The 20,987-nt window shown below is 42.2% G+C and overlaps 1 protein-coding gene across 1 annotated transcript; it reads right to left on the minus strand.

Annotated features, from left to right (window-relative positions):
• Positions 1-1,324: 1,324 nt before the first annotated feature.
• LOC115203042 (semaphorin-7A) lies at positions 1,325-18,865 on the minus strand. Its single transcript, XM_029767342.1, has 14 exons — positions 18,549-18,865; positions 16,019-16,161; positions 10,668-10,715; positions 10,460-10,558; positions 10,273-10,366; positions 10,076-10,183; positions 9,821-9,963; positions 9,231-9,409; positions 7,889-7,997; positions 7,590-7,761; positions 6,649-6,764; positions 4,151-4,296; positions 2,260-2,336; positions 1,325-2,129 (listed from the first exon to the last, which is right to left on the minus strand). Exons 1-14 carry the CDS (start codon positions 18,649-18,651, stop codon positions 1,765-1,767), a joined length of 1,902 nt encoding a protein of 633 aa, XP_029623202.1. The 5' UTR covers positions 18,652-18,865; the 3' UTR covers positions 1,325-1,764.
• Positions 18,866-20,987: the final 2,122 nt, after the last annotated feature.

Raw genomic sequence — 20,987 nt, forward strand, 5'->3', positions numbered from 1 at the left:
GTGTCTGTTACTTGAACTCTGTGAAGCATTTAATTGGGCTGCAATTTCTGAGGCTGGTAACTCTAATGAACGTATCCTCTGCAGCAGAGGTAATTCTGGGTCTTCCTTTCCTGTGGCGGTCCTCATGAGAGCCAGTTTCATCATAGCACTTGATGGTTTTTGCAACTTCACTTGAAGAAACTTTCAAGATTGAAATTTTCCAGATTGACTGACCTTCATGTCTTAAAGTAATGATAGACTGTCATTTCTCTTTGCTTATTTGAGCTGTTCTTGCCATAGCACTATTTGGGAAAAGACCAAGTCCATACTATCTTCTGTATACCTTGTCACAACACAACTGATTATGAAGGAAAGAAATTCCACAAATGAACTTTTAACAAGACACACCTGTTAATTGAAATGCATTCCAGGTGACTACCTCATGAAGCTGGTTGAGAGAATGCCAAGAGTTTGCAAAGCTGTCATCAAGGCAAAAGGAATGAGCGTTACACCGAGGCCTGTACTCTGGAGCGGGATCGATTTGGAGGTGGAGGGTCCGTCATGGTCTGGGGCGGTGTGTCACAGCACCATCGGACTGAGCTTGTTATCATTGCAAGCAATCTCAACGCTGTGCGTTTCAGGGAAGACATCCTCCTCCCTCATGTGGTACCCTTCCTGCAGGCTCATCCTGACCATGACCCTCCAGCATGACAATGCCACCAGCCATACTGCTCGTTCTGTGCGTGATTTCCTGCAAGACAGGAATGTCAGTGTTCTGCCATGGCCAGCGAAGAGCCCAGATCTCAATCCCATTGAGCACGTCTGAGACCTGTTGGATCGGAGGGTGAGGGCTAGGGCCATTCCCCCCAGAAATGTCCGGGAACTTGCAGGTGCCTTGGTGGAAGAGTGGGGTAACATCTCACAGCAAGAACTGGCAAATCTGGTGCAGTCCATGAGGAGGAAATGCACTGCAATACTTAATGCAGCTGGTGGCCACACCAGATACTGACTGTTACTTTTGATTCTAACCCCCCCTTTGTTCAGGGACATATTATTACATTTCTGTTAGTCACATGTCTGTGGAACTTGTTCAGTTTATGTCTTCGTTGTTGAATCTTGTTATGTTCATACAAATATTTACACATGTTAAGTTTGCTGAAAATAAATACAGTTGACAGTGAATGGACGTTTCTTTTTTTGTTGAATTTATTTGTTTAACGCTTTTTTGGTTACTACATGATTCCATATGTGTTATTTCATAGTTTTGATGTCTCCACTATTATTCTACAATGTAGAAAATAGTAAAAATAAAGAAAAACCCTTGAATGAATAGGTGTGTCCTAACTTTTGACTGGTACTGTATATATTTACAACTATCATGCTGTTAGCAAGAAAGTTAGCAAGAAAAATAGATTTCTAAAATGTAACAAACTTAGTCTGTTTTTGCTATATATACACTGTACATTCAGATTTTCACATAAAATATTTTAAACCCCTGAAAAGTTCCATATTGGATAACGTAGCATGATTATAAAACACATAAGGCCAATACATCCTTAACTCAGCACAAGTGCAGTAGCTTTAACTTCTACAGCGTTCAGTTTTTTACCAATTGATTGTGAAAGTAACAAAGGAAACGGCTCAGTGAAATGGCTCGGTCACTTGACTGTCATGAACTATTCTTGAGGTACCGTGGGTGTAAGGAAGACCAAGGTACAAGTGCAGGGATGTCCAAGTCAAGTCAGCTTGGTCGTAGGGCTAGGGTGAGAGTCCATAGAGCTGATGCTAGCAGAGCAAAGTCAGGACCAGTGTTAGTACCAGACCCAGAACAGGACAGGGCAGGCGGTGAGAGGCCAGGCCTGTGGCCCCACTGTCCAGCTGTAACTGGTACTGCACCAGAGTCCTGTGGTAGCCCCTCTCCTCAGACACACAGCTGTATGTTCCCTGCTGCTCAGGGCCCATGCTCTCTATTAGCAGGAAACACTGGTTCTCTGACTCTGTGGAGATGCACGGTATTGCTGTGGTGTTGCCATGGTGCCTCCAGCTGTACTCAGCATGGCTGGACAAGGTTGGGCAATTGAGGAAGTATTTTGAAGATTGAGAAACTCTGATTCCATCTGCAGCGCCACCTGATGACCTTAGAAAGTAAACTAAGAGCAAAACATAGCTTTTTAGACTTCCATAGCTAACCATTGTGGATGGTTTCCATCCTTTACTATAGTACATGGTCATAATATATTTTTTTTTTATTTATACAAGGATGGCTGTAACACTACACACCTTTACTTGCAGTAACTCCTCTGGATATGTTGCTGCATACCTGATGGTTCCCGTTCTCCACATCCTGAATTGTATTACTGTATAAAGACAAGCACATATGAGTTAAGGAGTCTCAACCAGCAACTCAACCAGCAAATAGTGAATGTCTCTTTTCTCTCAGAGGTTGCTCATTCCTGTCTATGGGACAGTAGGTTGTCTACCTTGTGGTTGGCAGTGATAGTTATTTGAAACTGCAAAGATGAACTGAAAACACATGGTATCACACCAACAGAGCATAGAGCATTTGACTACACAACAGGTAGTGTGTAGCACCGTGTGTGTGTAGCATGTGTGCATGTGCTGGGGGAGTGTAGAGGAGGAAGTGTAGTATACTTTTAACAGCAGGTAGGGATCAGAGTGAGGAAGTGTAGTATACTTTTAACAGCCGGTAGGGATCAGAGTGAGGAAGTGTAGTATACTTTTAACAGCAGGTAGGGATCAGAGTGAGGAAGTGTAGTATACTTTTAACAGCAGGTAGGGATCAGAGTGAGGAAGTGTAGTATACTTTTAACAGCAGGTAGGGATCAGAGTGAGGAAGTGTAGTATACTTTTAACAGCAGGTAGGGATCAGAGTAAGGAAGTGTAGTATACTTTTAACAGCAGGTAGGGATCCAAGTGAGGAAGTGTAGTATACTTTTAACAGCAGGTAGGGATCAGAGTGAGGAAGTGTAGTATACTTTTAGCAGCAGGTAGGGATCAGAGTGAGGAAGTGAGAACTAACATTTTCCACTGACACACACTGCAGACAGACTTGTATGTTACGTTTAATCAAATGAAGTATATTTTGTTTGCTTTTATGGCCTCTATCTGACACCACATTTGTTTTAAGTATATTTTGTTTATTCCATGGTCTCATCTGACACCACATTTGTTTGAACAAGGGCAATGTGTGTTTAAATAATTCTGGAAAAACTGTCTCTGGCCATGTTGAGCTGTACTGATGGAAAATAAGGTCTGGCCAAAAGAATGCACCACTCTATATTAGCATTTTTGACAAACACCATGAAGTGTTCCAAATTAACTGTATAACATGCTGACCAGACTGGAAATGTCGTGTGCGCAAGTGTTGCAAAATAAATGTAGAAATCCATGTTATTCAATTATTGCACCCACACTGCTCACACGCGTTAACGAGCGTCTGCGATGCCAAGGGCTAAAATAGAACTCCTTTCTATTTCTGACGCAGATCACGCTGCAAGTCCTGCCTCTCCCATCTCATTGGTTTATAGGAGCAGGTACCCACGTGCCATCTCCTCATTGGTTATACCCACGTGGGTGATTGAAAGACAAACTGTTTTGCCGGTTGTGGTGGTAATATGAACGTGTAGATGCCAATCACCATATACGTTCAAAGATGATAAAGCCTGGAAGGAGGAGAGATGACTAGAAACGATTCGGTTGACCGTTTTATGTGTGGATTAATTGTCGGAGTAGAGGACCTTGTGCATTTCAGGTAAAATAACAACTCAATGTTTATATCCCAGGACAAATTAGCTAGCAACAGCAAGCTAGCTAAATAGGACAAATTAGCTAGCAAGTGCGAACTAACTAGCTAAATTGCCATACATGTTTAATGCTTTTTGACCTGTCCCCAAATTAATGTCATTGGTTCAGAGTTTGTTTTGATATTTTAACCTGCGTGTCGTGATCACATTTGGTGTGGGGGGACAAAATAAATGTATGCACGATAGCGCACGATGGCGCACGCTCGCAGCCGGTTTGGGTTCCTTGTAAGGCTGACAGGAAACCACAGAGAGGAAACCATCAATGAAAAATCTATTTTTGAATCACTACTATTAAATATCTATACAGCGGATGCTATAAGCTGAAAGCAGACTGTGTTTGGTCTTACTTTGTAGCTGTGGTGCAGTGATGGCCGTCCCAGCCACAGTAAGGGTCTCTGGCCAGGACACAGTCTTCACACTGGGCTCCATACTGCTCACAGCTGCCCAGGTCAATCTGAACCAGCTCTCTGCTGGAGCTCACATACAGCTTCCCCTGGAACACAACACCACAAGAACATTAGTTCACTCTTTGAAAAAAAGGTGCTATCTAGAACCTAAAAGGTTATTTTTGGTTCCAGGTAGAACCCTCTGAACCCTCTGTCAAGGTACTTCAGAGCGAAACACTCCACAGAAACGGCCAACTGCTTTCTTCTGGAAAATGTGAAGTCCAAGATGGACAAAGGGGGCGTTGTTGGGGCTGTGTTTCTGGACCTAAGGAAGGCTTTCGATACTGTTAACCATGAGATTCTCATCACAAAATTGTCCAAGTTCAACTTTTCCCCCGATGCCTTGAGATGGATGAAATCATACCTTGAAGGCAGAACTCAGTGCGTCAGAGTGAGCAATGAGCTGTCGCACACTCTTAGCTATGATGTGGGCGTGCCCCAAGGGTCAATACTGGGGCCCCTCTTGTTCAGCCTGTACATTAATGATCTGCCTTCCGTCTGCACTGGGTCTGAAGTTCAAATGTATGCAGATGATACAGTGATATATGTGCATGCAAAGAGCAAACAACAAGCTGCACAAGAACTCACTACTGTAATGGTCCAGGTTACAAAGTGGCTCAGTGACTCGTGTTTGCATCTCAATGTGAAAAAAACTGTTTGCATGTTCTTCACAAAGAGGGCAACAGATGCTACTGAGCCAGATGTCTATGTGTCAGGGGAGAAGCTCCAGGTGGTATCTGATTTTAAGTACCTTGGAATCATACTTGATTCCAACCTCTCTTTTAAAAAGCATGTGAAAAAGGTAATTCAAATAACCAAATTCAACCTAGCTAATTTCCGATTTATACGAAATTGTTTGACCACAGAGGTAGCAAGACTGTACTTCAAATCGATGATACTCCCCCACTTAACATACTGCTTGACTAGTTGGACCCAAGCTTGCTATACAACATTAAAACCTATTCAGTCTGTCTACAAACAGGCTTTCAAAGTGCTCGATAGGAAGCCCAATAGCCACCATCACTGTTACATCCTCAGAAAGCATGAGCTCCTGAGTTGGGAAAATCTGGTGCAATACACCGACGCATGTCTTGTATTCAAGATCCTAAATGGCCTAGCTCCCCCTCCACTCAGTACTTTTGTTAAACAGAAAATCCAAACATATGGCAGCAGATCCACAAGGTCTGCCATGAGAGGTGACTGTATAGTTCCCTTAAGGAAAAGCACCTTTAGTAAATCCGCTTTCTCTGTGAGAGCGTCCCATGTCTGGAATACACTGCCATCAGACACACATAACTGCACCACATATCACACTTTCACAAAATGCATGAAGACATGGCTAAAGGTCAATCAGATTTGTGAACATAATCCCTAGCTGTGTATTGCCGCTTTCCATGTTGTCTGTTGTCTGTAGCTTGTGAGGTGTGGAAACACTTTGTTTTTATGGATTTTGTCTTGTTGCTTTTTGTTCTATGTTGCTCTGTCTGTATGCTACATCTTGCTTGTCCTATGTTGCTCTGTCTGTATGCTACATCTTGCTTGTCCTATGTTACTCTGCGTGTGCTCACTGTTCTATGATTGTTTATATTGTAATTGTTTTTAATAACCTGCCCAGGGACTGCGGTTGAAAATTAGCCGGCTGGCTAAAACCGGCACTTTTACTGAAACGTTGATTAATGTGCACTGTCCCTGTAAAAATAAAATAAACTCAAACTCAAACCCTTTCGGTTCCAAGTAGAACCTTTTTGAGTTCCTTTACACAGAGAGTTCTAGATGGAACCCAAAAGAGTTCTACATGGAACCAAAAAGGGTTCTCCTATGGGGACAGCCAAATAACCATTTTGGAACCCTTTTTTCTAATATTGTAGGAAATACTTCAAACAATGACTGTTGACTGCAGAAGAAAGTTACTGATTTACAATAAGAACACCACTCCTTTTACAATATTATTATAGAGATATAAATATAGTTGTTATGGTTGAATTTCTTCCTGTCTATTGTCCCTCTCATCCCGTTCAGACCTCTGGGACATATTGTCGTCGGATTTTGTAAACCACCTTCCAATGTGGGCGCATTGGAGATGGATATAACGTTAGCAACAGCCTACAACATTCTGTGTATTTGAATAAGGCATGCGATTTCAAACCTGTGGCCAATACTTATTATTCAACTAAATCCACAATGCCATCAAATGATATGCATATAGAATGCCTTTCAAGGACAAGAACATCTGTGGTTGAATCATCAAACGTTCAGCCATGATCAAATAACTGATCAACGTGTTAAAACATGGTTTGAAAGGGATCTCTTTGGCTATTGTCTATTCCACTCCATGTTTCATTAATACCACTGTTGGATCTGTGGGGAGATTTCCGTGTGGGCTGTGTTCCTTGACTTACCGTGGAGGAGTGCAACATCATACTGAGGATGTGTGCTCTGTAGTTAAAAGGTTGTAACTCAGCGATGATGAAGGCATGACCATCCCTCTCCAGAACCTTATGAATCCCTCCATTCCCTAGTGTAGACACACACACACACACACACACACACACACACCAGTTATCGATCATTGAGGATATGAGTGAGAGTCAAACATTACAAAAAAAAGGTATGTGTAAGAAATGTCAACACAGTAATTTAAGCAGAACACACACACAATAGTTCATGTTTCAGCATAATGTTGAGACATTCTCCAGTCATTACAACACTCACAGTACTGATGCATGGTGGGGCATAGACTCACCCTAAGGACACATATCTATGAGTATCTATGACTATTGCTACAGTAATGCTTCTGATACTGTACTTCAATTACATTCATCAGTCTCATGTTTGGATTGTACTTCTCTGACACTAAGCACACCCTACAAACTGTTGTGCAAACATGAATCTCAAGTTAGGGTTGTTTGAATAAGTATGTGTGCCAATGACAGGAAATGAACTGTATCTCTGGTTTCCCAGCACAGTGTGATAAGAGTATACTTCCGCTTAGTTCTCTTTTTAGACTTCAAAATAAACCGTTCATACAGGCCTTTTATACACCTTAGATCAGAGAGTCAGCATGAAAAAAAGTATCACTTTACACCCATGTACAGTCAATAGTATTTCAACCTTCTGAAAGCCTCTGTCTCTTAAAACTGGTGTGAGTATAAGATGGAAACGTTCTCATCTCATCTACATTCCTATAAATATACTGTACGTATACACAATACGGCTCCCTATAATCACTTGCTCCAGGGTCATACGAGGTCTATGTTAAAGGTCTCCAAACGTAAGTTTCCCGTCATTCCTTTCAGACTGATCATTTCTGATTCATCGTCTAGAGATCAAAACTTCTCACCTAGAGACAGAAACAGCACATTCCTTTTGCCTTGGACTCTGTCCACGCGGATGTGGTGGTAATAGCGATGAGTGACCAGGAGAGGCCTACTGGTGACCCACTCCTCCATCTCTGAAGTCTTGTCCACCATCTTCAGGACTTCCATGGGGAGTTTAGTACTGTCTTTAACACACTACAAGAGGATGGACACTTTTATGTATACTTCAACATATGAAGACATACACAGAATACAGTCCAATATAGGAGACATACAGAGTAAAGGAGTAGAGCTGACTAGAAAGTCATATTGTTGAGCATACCTCCCCAGGTCGTGGGCTTGGAACAGACTCCATGTGTCCCGTGAAGTTGGAGGTTTTAAAGATGTGGTCAATATCTTCTATGGTGTAGACACATACAGCACTCATACCCCTAGGGATAGACACATATAGCACTCATACCCCTAGGGATAGACACATATAGCACTCATACCCCTAGGGATAGACACATATAGCACTCATACCCCTAGAGAAAGACACATATAGCACTCATACCCCTAGGGATAGACACATATAGCACTCATACCCCTAGGGATAGACACATATAGCACTCATACCCCTAGGGATAGACACATATAGCACTCATACCCCTAGAGGTAGACACATATAGCACTCATACCCCTAGGGGTAGACACATATACCACTCATACCCCTAGGGGTAGACACATATACCACTCATACCCCTAGGGGTAGACACATATACCACTCATACCTCTAGGGGTAGACACATATAGCACTCATACCCCTAGGGGTAGACACATACAGCACTCATACCCCTAGGGGTAGACACATACAGCACTCATACCCCTAGGGGTAGACACATACAGCACTCATACCCCTAGGGGTAGACACATACAGCACTCATACCCCTAGGGGTAGACACATACAGCACTCATACCCCTAGGGGTAGACACATACAGCACTCATACCCCTAGGGGTAGACACATACAGCACTCATACCCCTAGGGGTAGACACATACAGCACTCATACCCCTAGGGGTAGACACATACAGCACTCATACCGCTAGGGGTAGACACATACAGCACTCATACCGCTACGGGTAGACACATACAGCACTCATACCGCTACGGGTAGACACATACAGCACTCATACCGCTAGGGGTAGACACATACAGCACTCATACCACTAGGGGTAGACACATACAGCACTCATACCCCTAGGGGTAGACACATACAGCACTCATACCCCTAGGGGTAAATACAGAGCTCAGCAAGTTTCAACGACCCCCTTACTAAAGATCTCTTTCACAATGTTTTACGACATCTGCTTTCAGTGGTCAGAGGAACAGCTGACTCTCGAGATCAGAAAAGGGGAGAGGGGAAGCCCAACCCAAACTTCCACGGTGATAAGACCAAAACAAAGACTACGACATTTTGGTTTCTTAATTAATTTCTTTATCGTTGTGTCACTTTCAGTTTTATGTTTTTTCTCTTTCAAATTTGATTTATTTTCTTAACGGCACTGCAACTTCATGTCATAAACTGTACTATGAGTCCCTGCTACCAGCGCCTGTTGTGTTGTTATTGATGATTTGTGTATGTTACTAAGGTCCATTATGATCTATCTACAGTATGTCGTCCTACCAGCCATTCCTGAAGAGTGCATAGACCCTGGTATCCTGCCACCTCTCTGCCAGAACAGTGTTCACATCCACTAGCTGGGTGAAGTACAGCCTGCTGTCATAGTCTCCACAGAAGAGCCTGGCACTCAGCTTGGAGGTCCACCTGAACTGCAGATAGCTCTTAGGTCCTCCATGATCGGCCTGGAACACACATGCAACCACAGACATGCTAAGATAATCACAGTGGGCAGTGCACACACCACTCAAGGAGCCCCCAATGGAATTAGTCTTAATTAAGGGCTTAAATGGGCAGAAATGGAGTGGTACCGCATATGAAAGATCTATAAAAATGTTCTGAACTAAACTGCAACACTGGTGATTACATACAGTGCAGACATGATTCATGTTCTACAGTATGTAGTGCTTACCAGTGGAGGCTGCTGGGGAGAACGGCTCATAATAACGGCCGGAACGGAGCAAATGGAATGGCATTAAAACACCTGGAAACCATGTGTTTGATGCATTTAATACCATTCCACTGATTCTGCTGCAGTCATTACCACAAGCCTGTCCTCCCCAATTAAGGTGCCACCAACCTCCTGTGGTGCTTACCATGCAGATTTGAGCAACCCGGGGAACCCAGAGATCAGAGTCCAAATGCAGGTCTCGGTTCTTCTCTATGTAGAAAGCATATAATCTGTCCTGCAGACGATCCTCTCTCTGCCCACTAGCCACCAAACTCACATATCTCTGTTCTAAGGAAAAGAACAGGAGAAATAATGACAGTCCATGGACAGTCTGATCAGATACACAGTACTACGCAAAACAATGTCAGGCCATGTCTTGTTCTCTCGCCCTGTTCAATACCTGTTCCACTGTTTCGTGTCCATAGTCTGTTCTTCCCAAACCTGTTGATCCCCACGGAACCCTCTGTGCCTGAGTGAGTGGTGTAGAACTCCTCTACTTCAGAAGAACCTGGAGACACAACACATTAGCTCAATAACCACTCATGAACTTTAGGTCATATTATAGAGTAATGTTTTCCAATTAGACATTTTCCTCACCAATGAGGAGCGACGGGTCTCTTTCATTTATGTATTGTTTAATGTCTTGGATGGCCTTGGATGGAGTGCAGTTAAACGGGTCGTCTGATGAGTTCTACAGTGGAATCGTTTTGTGTTAACACGCCAATGGCAAAATGGTACCATGAAAAGTCATGTATACTTATATAATGAAAAGTATTTCCCATACCATGTAACAGCACAATGTGTGTTGTCCCTTGGTTCCACACAGGAACAGTTGGTTTGGATCTTTAGTCTTGTGTAAAACAGTGATGTTATAGTGACAGTCCTGAAGGACAAAACAGAACTGTGTTACATGGTTGTATGCAAAATATGCGCAGCTTTAGTAATGAACTGTACTATAAAACCAACATCCTCTCATCTCTTCAGATACTCACTGGTGATGTGGGATCATTACTTCTACATCTCTCTCCAAACACAGGACTCTGCAAAGGCAATCATTAAAAAGATTGTACAGGTACAGATGTAGGATCTTCATTTGAGCGAGTTTAATACAACAGGACATGTGGATTATAATTAATGGACATTTTTTGTCGGCGTTGATACATTTTTCATTAGGGTAAATCAAGTGACATTTTAAAGTGGATATTACAAACTTTAAAAGCCTTTTTAAACATTGAATATACTACAAGTTTGCGTTTCTTGCTGTGCAGCAACAAAATAGTGATCAAAGTGTAATGAAAATGTTATGATTAAAGCTTTAACTAAATGATTTCACCCTGAAAATGTATAACCGAGGGATTATAAAATGAAGGTACTAATGTGTGTGTGTGTGTGTGTGTGTGTGTGTGTGTAGGAAAAGTTTAAACTTAAGGATTTAGCAATGTAAGCGAGACATTCAAGGAAAAAGGGGAACTGTTAACAGACAGCAGACAACTTGTGACCACTGTAAAACTGATAACAGGAAGAAGGTCAACCTTTAGGCTTACAGTAGATTATGTAACATGGGGCAGGATATGATAAGCAATGTATGTGATGGAGAAGACTTAGAAATAAGCATTGACAGTGTTAAAGAAGAGGAGGGGGCATTTGTAAGGGGTATGACATATGTGTCTGAGACCGTGTCTGTGCCTCGATCTAGGTTGGGCAAAATTAAAGATGGCGGTGTTCGCTTTAGCAATCTCACTAGTATAAAGACCTCCTCCATCCCTGCCATTATTGAAAGAGATTGTGATACCTCACATCTCAAAATAGGACTACTTAATGTTAGATCCCTCACTTCAAAGGCAGTTATAGTCAATGAACTAATCACTGATCATAATCTTGATGTGATTGGCCTGACTGAAACATGGCTTAAGCCTGATGAATTTACTGTGTTAAATGAGGCCTCACCCCCTGGTTACACTAGTGACCATATCCCCCGCGCATCCCGCAAAGGCGGAGGTGTTGCTAACATTTATGATAGCAAATTAAAATTTACCCCCCAAAAAACAACGACGTTTTCGTCTTTTGAGCTTCTAGTCATGAAATCTATGCAGCCTACTCAATCACTTTTTATAGCTACTGTTTACAGGCCTCCTGGGCCATATGCAGCGTTCCTCACTGAGTTCCCTGAATTCCTATCGGACCTTGTAGTCATCGCAGATAATATTGAAATTTTTGGTGACTTTAATATTCACATGGAAAAGTCACACAGACCCACTCCAAAAGGCTTTCGGAGCCATCATCGACTCAGTGGGTTTTGTCCAACATGTCTCTGGACCTACTCACTGCCACAGTCATACTCTGGACCTAGTTTTGTCCCGTGGAATAAATGTTGTGGATCTTAATGTTTTTCCTCATAATCCTGGACTATCGGACCACCATTTTATTACGTTTGCAATCGCAACAAATAATCTGCTCAGACCCCAACCAAGGAGCATCAAAAGTCATGCTATAAATTCTCAGACAACCCAAAGATTCCTTGATGCCCTTCCAGACTCCCTCTGCCTACCCAGGGACGTCAGAGGACAAAAATCAGTTAACCACCTAACCGAGGAACTCAATTTAATCTTGCGCAATACCCTAGATGCAGTTGCACCCCTAAAAACTAAAAACATTTGTCATAAGAAACTAGCTCCCTGGTATACAGAAAATACACGAGCTCTGAAGCAAGCTTCCAGAAAATTGGAACGGAAATGGCGCCACACCAAACTGGAGGTCTTCCGACTAGCTTGGAAAGACAGTACCGTGCAGTATCGAAGAGCCCTCACTGCTGCTCGATCATCCTATTTTTCCAATTTAATTGAGGAAAATAAGAACAATCCGAAATTCCTTTTTGATACTGTCGCAAAGTTAACTAAAAAGCAGCATTCCCCAAGAGAGGATGGCTCTCACTTCAGCAGTGATGAATTCATGAACTTCTTTGAGGAAAAGATCATGATCATTAGAAAGCAAATTACGGACTCCTCTTTAAATCTGCGTATTCCTCCAAAGCTCCGTTGTCCTGAGTCTGCACAACCCTGCCAGGACCTAGGATCAAGGGAGACACTAAAGTGCTTTAGTACTATATCTCTTGACACAATGATGAAAATAATCATGGCCTCTAAACCTTCAAGCTGCATAATGGACCCTATTCCAACTAAACTACTGAAAGAGCTGCTTTCTGTGCTTGGCCCTCCTATGTTGAACATAATAAACGGCTCTCTATCCACCGAATGTGTACCAAACTCACTAAAAGTGGCAGTAATAAAGCCTCTCTTGAAAAAGCCAAATCTTGATCCAGAAATTATAAAAAACTATCGGCCTATATCGAATCTTCCATTCCTCTCAAAAATGTTTGAAAAAGCTGTTGCGCAGCAACTCACTGCCTTCCTGAAGACAAACAATGTACACGAAACGCTTCAGTCTGGTTTTAGACCCCATCATAGCACTGAGACTGCACTTGTGAAGGTGGTAAATGACCTTTTAATGACGTCAGAGTGAGGTTCTGCATCTGTCCTCGTGCTCCTAGATCTTAGTGCTGCTTTTGATACCATCGATCACCACATTCTTTTGGAGAGATTGGAAACTCAAATTGGTCTACATGGACTGGTTTAGGTCTTATCTATTGGAAAGATATCAGTTCGTCTCTGTGAATGGTTTGTCCTCTGACAAATCAACTGTAAATTTCGGTGTTCCTCAAGGTTCTGTTTTAGGACCACTATTGTTTTCACTATATATTTTACCTCTTGGGGATGTCATTCGAAAACATAATGTTAAATTTCCCTGCTATGCGGATGACACACAGCTGTACATTTCAATGAAACATGGTGAAGCCCCAAAATTGCCCTCGCTAGAAGCCTGTGTCTCAGACATAAGGAAGTGGATGGCTGCAAACTTTCTACTCTTAAACTCGGACAAAACAGAGATGCTTGTTCTAGGTCCCAAGAAACAAAGAGATCTTCTGTTGAATCTGACAATTAATCTGGATGGTTGTACAGTCGTCTCAAATAAAACTGTGAAGGACCTCGGCGTTACTCTGGACCCTGATCTCTCTTTTGAAGAACATATCAAGACTGTTTCAAGGACAGCTTTTTCCATCTACGTAACATTGCAAAAATCAGAAACTTTCTGTCCAAAAATGACGCAGAAAAATTAATCCATGCCTTTGTTACTTCTAGGTTGGACTACTGTAATGCTCTACTTTCCGGCTACCCGGATAAAGCACTAAATAAACTTCAGTTAGTGCTAAATACGGCTGCTAGAATCCTGACTAGAACCAAAAAATGTGATCATATTACTCCAGTGCTAGCCTCCCTACACTGTCTTCCTGTTAAGGCAAGGGCTGATTTCAAGGTTTTACTGCTAACCTACAAAGCATTACATGGGCTTGCTCCTACCTATCGTTCCGATTTGGTCCTGCCGTACATACCTACACGTACGCTACGGTCACAAGATGCGGGCCTCCTAATTGTTCCTAGAATTTCTAAGCAAACAGCTGGAGGCAGGGCTTTCTCCTATAGAGCTCCATTTTTATGGAATAGTCTGCCTACCCATGTGAGAGACGCAGACTCAGTCTCAACCTTTAAGTCTTTACTGAAGACACATCTCTTCAGTAGGTCCTATGATTAAGTGTAGTCTGGCCCAGGGGTGTGAAGGTGAACGGAAAGGCTGGAGCAACGAACCGCCCTTGCTGTCTCTGCCTGGCCGGTTTCCCCTCTTTCCACTTGGATTCTCTGCCTCTACCCTTATTACGGGGGCTCACTGGCTTACTGGTGTTCTTCCATGCTGTCCCTGGGAGGGGTGCGTCACTTGAGTGGGTTGAGTCACTGACGTGGTCTTCCTGTCTGGGTTGGCGTCCCCCCTTGGGCTGTGCCGTGGCGGAGATCTTTGTGGGCTATACTCGGCCTTGTCCCGGGATGGTATGTTGGTGGTTGGAGATATCCCTCCAGTGGTGTGGAGGCCGTGCTTTGGCAAAGTGGGTGGAGTTATATCCTACCTGTTTGGCCCTGTCCGGGGGTTTCATCGGATGGGGCCACAGTGTCTCCTGACCCCTCCTGTCTCAGCCTCCAGTATTTATGCTGCAGTAGTTTATGTGTCGGGGGGCTAGGGTCAGTCTGTCACATCTGGAGTATTTCTCTTGTCTTTTCCGGTGTCCTGTGTGAATTTAAATATGCTCTCTCTAATTCTCTCTTTCTCTTTCTTTCTTTCTCTCTCTCGGAGGACCTGAGCCCTAGGACCATGCCTCAGGACTACCTGGCTTGATGACTCCTTGCTGTCCCCAGTTCACCTGGCCGTGCTGCTGCTCCAGTTCCAACTGTTCTGCCTGCAGCTATGGAACCCTGACCTGTTCACCGGACATGCTACCTGTCCCAGACCTGTTGTCCCAGACCTGCTGGAACCCTGACCTATTCACCGGATGTGCTACCTGTCCCAGACCTGCTGTTTTCAACTCTCTAGAGACAGTAGGAGCGGTAGAGATACTCTCAAAGATAGGCTATGAAAAAGCCAACTGACACTTACTCTTGTGTTACTGACTTGTTGCACCCTCGACAACTACTATGATTATTATTATTTGACAATGCTGGTCATTTATGAACATTTGAACATCTAGGCCATGTGCTGTTATAATCTCCACCCGGCACAGCCAGAAGAGGACTGGCCACCCCTCATAGCCTGGTTCCTCTCTAGGTTTCTTCCTAGGTTTTGGCCTTTCTAGGGAGTTTTTCCTAGCCACCATGCTTCTACACCTGCATTGCTTGCTGTTTGGGGTTTTAGGCTGGGTTTCTGTACAGCACTTTGAGATATCAGCTGATGTAAGAAGGGCTATATAAATAAATTTGATTTGATGATATGACCAAATGTTAGGTATAAAATGCTGTGTACATTGTATGATATTCAGAGCTCTCGTGAATAAACTTGGTTGACTATTGTAGGCTGGGCCTCCGTCTGTGTCATTTAACCAGAACCTTACAAACTCTGGGGTGCAGACTGAGTAGTTTAATTGAAGTTCAGTTTATGAACCTTGGGAACAAAATTCTCATAACACAAAGTAAGATCCTACATCTGTACATGTAGAGTACAATGTTCAATACATCCATTTCAACATAATCTAGTCCACAGCATGTAAGAGGGGAAGAACTGTTTAGCTAAATATTTAATGTAAAAATATCAATAACGCTCCCTCTGTTATTACCATCATTTACATTACAGCAACTGTATTGGACAATCCTACTTAGAGAGCAACTTGAATAGAGCTAAATCAATATAAAGCAACACAATACACAAGTAAGGTTTGCAGTAAGGGTATGTAACTCAGTCATACTACCATTCTAGAGGTCTTAGAACTGTGGAAGTTTGTCTGGAACAGGTTTATGTGGCCTGTAGCATATACTATGTTGTCCTGAGGGCCCTGCAGGAGCTCTATATGGCTGTTATTCCCAGACAGGTGGATTCTTCGGAAGCTCACATCTGAGAACACAGAGATATAAATCATTAAGCAAACATATGACTGGACTGGATATGTGTTTATGCAAAAACTGTGCTCATTGAGATTACACTCTGGAACTAGGATAACTTCTTGGAAACCATGATTGATCCCATCAATAAGGGATCATTGACTGACCAGGTGAAAGCTACGTCATGGAAAGAGCAGGCGTTCCCAATGTTTTGTACACACAGTGTATACTGATATTGCCAGAGTGAAATAAAAGAAGGTACCCAGTGACCTAATTTGAATAGGGTTAATGATTCACATTGTTCCAGATGAGTTTATCCTTCTAACTTTACAGTAGCATAGCATATTTCCATAATATATTAAGGATAGGCCTACTGTCCTTTTATCTCACCACTGTGAAGGGCTGTATGATATCTCATGGACATTCCTCATTAAATATGTTCAAGCTCGGTATTAATGTAGGCTTGTATGAGCATGAATAGTTTGTGTTCCTTATCAGAGTTGGCTAATGACAAAGGTATGAAATATGGTTCATGTTCTAGTACATTTGGAGAAGCGCAAAAAGGATCCTACTCTCTTTCATTTCTCTCCCTTGAGTCAGAATGTGGACAGCCTGTGGACAGCCAGAGCCCGTCACAGTATACCTCAATCCAGGGATGGAATATATCGTTGTACTTCTAATTATCACGAAATGATGAAAGGTGAATGGAGAAGACTGAAATACTGTTCATTTTTTTATTAAACTGCCATTTTCGCCAGCATGCTAGGCAAGCTAATGCTAAAGCAACCCATTGGATTCAACAACACTTCCGGTAGCTACTCACCCCAACTCTAGGCGTTGCACTTTCATGGAATCCAATGGACTGCTATTGCATTAGCTAGCCGGGATAATTATGAGTAAAACGACATATTCCATCCCTGGATTGAGGTATGTTTTCACATTCTGGCATAGCACCACAGAGTTTCTAAACCCAGAGACCGAACATTGCGAGACTTCCGGGAACGTTTGCGAAACAGACCAAGCAGACCAGGCCGGGGTTTGGTGTTTGAGAAGTCAATGAGAGAAGTGAAATGTCTTTAAGTATTTGAATATGTTATTATTTCAACCTTGTGAAAGTGACAAAATGACACATTTTAATTTCAGTCAAAAACAACTTTATAATCGAAGGAGTGCCTTTGATTTGATGCCCTGCATGAGCTTAGTTAGCCAACGTCGCCATGACATCGCCTACAAGTTTGATATGGGATTTCTATTGGAGAAGCAGTTCCTGCCTATCTTCAGACAGTACTATCACAGATAGAACAATGAGACAGATATTTCACTGGATGTATAAATGTGAAGCATCCGCTTGGCGTTTCAACTGGTAGTCAGAGGAAGCCCAATTGCCTGCAGTGTGAGAAGATGGAACGAGATGGATTTTGGCCGACATTCTGTTAATTTTCTCATTGATGAAACATTTGATCTCAATACAATTTTCTGTTCCCAAAACTACAATATGTTACGAACAGAGTGGACTAAGTTTTGTATTTTTTTCTCAAATGTAACCTTTATTTAACTAGGCAAGCCAGTTAAGAACACATTCTTATTTACAAAGATGCCTACGGACGACACTGGGCCAATTGTGCGCCGCCCTATGGAACTCCCAAACACGGCCGTTTGTGATCACTTTAAAAGCAGCCAACAAGTGCTCAGCATATGTGGGAACTCCTTCAAGACTATTGGAAAAGCATTCCTCATGAAGCTGGTTGAGAGAATGTCAAGAGTGTGCAAAGCTGTCATCAAGGCAAAGGGTGGCTACTTGGAAGAATCTCAAATATAAAATATATTTTGATTTGTTTAACACTTTTTTGGTTACTACATGATTCCATATGTGTTATTTCATAGTTTTGATGTCTTCACTATTATTCTATAATGTAGAAAATAGTAAAAATAAAGAAAAACTCTGGAATGAGTAGGTGTATCCAAACTTTTAACTGGTACTGTACTTAAGAATCAAAAGTAAATGTAGTTGCTAAAATATACTTAACTATCAAAAGGAAAGGGAAAAGTTTGAATAATAAAAAATTCCTTATATTAATCAAACCAGACGGCACAATTTTTATATGTATTTTTATTTATGTTTAGTGAGTCCGCCAGATCAGAGGAATACGCAGTTCCAAATCAAGAGAGAGAAAGAGAACTCAAAGAGAGTCGAGTCCTTTTGGCTATTGTGGACTCAATACACTTTTCCTCCAAATGGTTTAGTATTGAATATATATCGACCCCTTTGGCTATTGTGGACTCAATACACTTTTAGTAGCTATTGAATATAAATCGACTCCTAATAGGCATAATCATTCAACCCCTGCTGTCGTCATTCAATACTTGTACTATTGATTTAAAAGAAAAAGCTTACTTTACCTTTGTCTGTCAATGTCACTCTCGGTTTGTGGGTAAGGGTCGAAGCTTTCACCGAAAAAATGAATTGTCCTAAAAAGACGGCAAAGAGCGCGAACGGACACATACTTTTCAGAGTCTAGGCTCTCGGCAATGAATTACTTGAAACGGTAGGCACGTAGATTTAGCATACTACACAGGGGTGGGGTCTACAGTCTGGTCTTCCATCTAGTCTTGTCTTCAATTTTCAATCAAGTACAGTAGCCTCAAAGTAGCTGAATTGTTCTGTAGTGAAACAGACTCCACTCGGTCATATTTTTGATAGACTACGCATATTAGCCTATTTTCAGAGAAGGCTAGACTAGTCTAGACCAGGGGTTCTTAAACTTTTTCAGCTTGGGACCCAAATGAGAAATTCTGTGTTTTCCTGGGACCCAAGCTTAGGAATATATGCAGCTATACATACATATCAGTACATTTCATTGCCCTTATGTTTTAAACAAATGCAATGTAGACAAAAATAAATAACAATGAAATTAAATATCTATTCATGTTTATTTTCCCCCATTAAAAACACTCTTACATATCTGTCTAGGTTGGAACTGTTGCTGTTAAAATACAATAAATCATTTTCATTCTGAATTGGAATAAACAGACTGATCACATCACACAGATGAGTAACAGAACACACACACAGGCTTTTTGATAATGAAAAATGATCAGGCCTACTGTACATCTTACTGTAGAAATTATTGTTAAAAGAAAGACTAGGTTGGAACTGTTGCTGGTAAAATACAATACATATTTTTTATTCTGAACAGGAATAAAATGAACAACCCAGAACTGTGTGAGTGTGTTTGCCTCAAAAAGCATCTTGCTTCAATCAAGTTTATTCTAGTTAAGAATAACAATTATTATTGTATTTTAACAGCCACAGTTCCAACCTAGACTAGTTTTCAACAATCATTTCTACAGTAAAATGTGCAGTTGGCCTGATAATTTTTCATCTTCATCTGTACTGTTACTAGGGTCAGTATCTAGCTAGTTTTGGAGAATGTTAGCGATTGGCTGGGTTCAAGGCCAGGGGATTGTTTGAAAGAGGAACTCACATCTACTACTATGAGAGTTAGTTAGTACTCCCTTATTTCTGCTTTCTGATTGACCTGTTATAAAAACCGATTATATGACAACAATGCCTTGCTAGCAGGACTTACTTCCCCACTGTCGTTGCACTGTTCCTGAACATTATGCCCCGTTTACCATCATGCTGTGGATGTTTGGTCAGGGCGTGTCGTTTTATTAATTTGTTCGTTATGAGAGACTCATTACTAAGCACAAAACACATTGTAGGCGCTCCTCGTTATAAGTCTGTATGAAAGAGAGAGAAACTTCATAACAGTTGAGCTCAGTCAGAATTTGCGGCTAGCATGAGTCCATTTGATTACAGCGATGAGTGAATGCGAGTGGAAATGACAAGTCAGTGGCAGATAGCGCATCATCTGCTGCTGAACGACAGCGCTGCATCGCAGGTGTCGCTGAGTGATCTTCAAGAAAACTGCAGAAAAAATAACCGCTAAACCGCGAAGCACACGGGAATCTCCCACTCGAGCAGCTGCCAAACTGTGCAGAGACCTGTTGATGATCAGTTACTTGAGAAGGAGACCAAGTCAAGACGCCGGACAGGGTGGATTAAATTATCGTAAGGCAGCTTTATTAAGATACAAAGATATTTGGCGTAGCGTGCACGGACTCGTTCTGTCACCTCTTAAGGAGTCAGCAGAAGAGAGCCCCAAAAACATGTTGTGTTTACATTTTATACAGTGTAACAATAATGAAATGACGTAGGTTGAGTCTGGTAGATTCGCTCTCCTGACTGGTCGATGAGTGTTGAGGGCGGTCCCGTCCCCGACTAATGTCGACTTCTCATTGGCTCTTGACAGTGTTCTTTGTTCTTGAAACCCAGCCCTCAGGGATGTGTGTGTGTGTGTGTGTGTGTCAGGAGTCTACTCAGCCTACACTACTTCTAGCTTATCTTCATGTGTGTACCCGAGAGTCAGACACCCAAGGACAGTGCCTGTTTTTATGCTACAGTTAAGACAGTTTCTGCTACCAGCCCCTCCCGTACACCTGTCCTTGAGCGGCCCCACAACCAGGCATTGTGTGTGTGTGTGGGTGGTTAGGATTGACTGTTCTGCAAGATGTTATCTTGGTATAATGATTGTGTAAGGTTACTGGCAGTGTTTAGGCAATATCACATTAGTATCAAGAGACATAAAGAATATATTTATTACAAATCCCCCTCTTCACGTCTCCAAAGAGACGTGACCACCAAACAAGTTTAAAAGTAAATTTGCAGAAGCAAATTTTTAGTCCCCCTCTTCACGTCTAAAAGACGTGACAACTTCCGGCTACACCTAACATGTGCTGGGTACCAGTCACCCAGGAACTTAAAACCTTCACACC

The sequence above is a fragment of the Salmo trutta genome, chromosome 12 (assembly GCF_901001165.1).
Source record: "Salmo trutta chromosome 12, fSalTru1.1, whole genome shotgun sequence".
Taxonomy (NCBI): domain Eukaryota; kingdom Metazoa; phylum Chordata; class Actinopteri; order Salmoniformes; family Salmonidae; genus Salmo; species Salmo trutta.

Bases quoted from the DNA above. Each gene is read 5' to 3' on its own strand.
- LOC115203042 (XM_029767342.1), bottom strand. From the start codon at position 18,651: ATGTGTCCGTTCGCGCTCTTTGCCGTCTTTTTAGGACAATTCATTTTT. The intron at 10,559-10,667 runs GTGAGTATCTGA...TTTGTCCTTCAG, and splicing joins GTAATGATCCCACATCACCA to GACTGTCACTATAACATCAC. The intron at 7,762-7,888 runs GTATGCTCAACA...ATCCTCTTGTAG, and splicing joins CAAGCCCACGACCTGGGGAG to TGTGTTAAAGACAGTACTAA.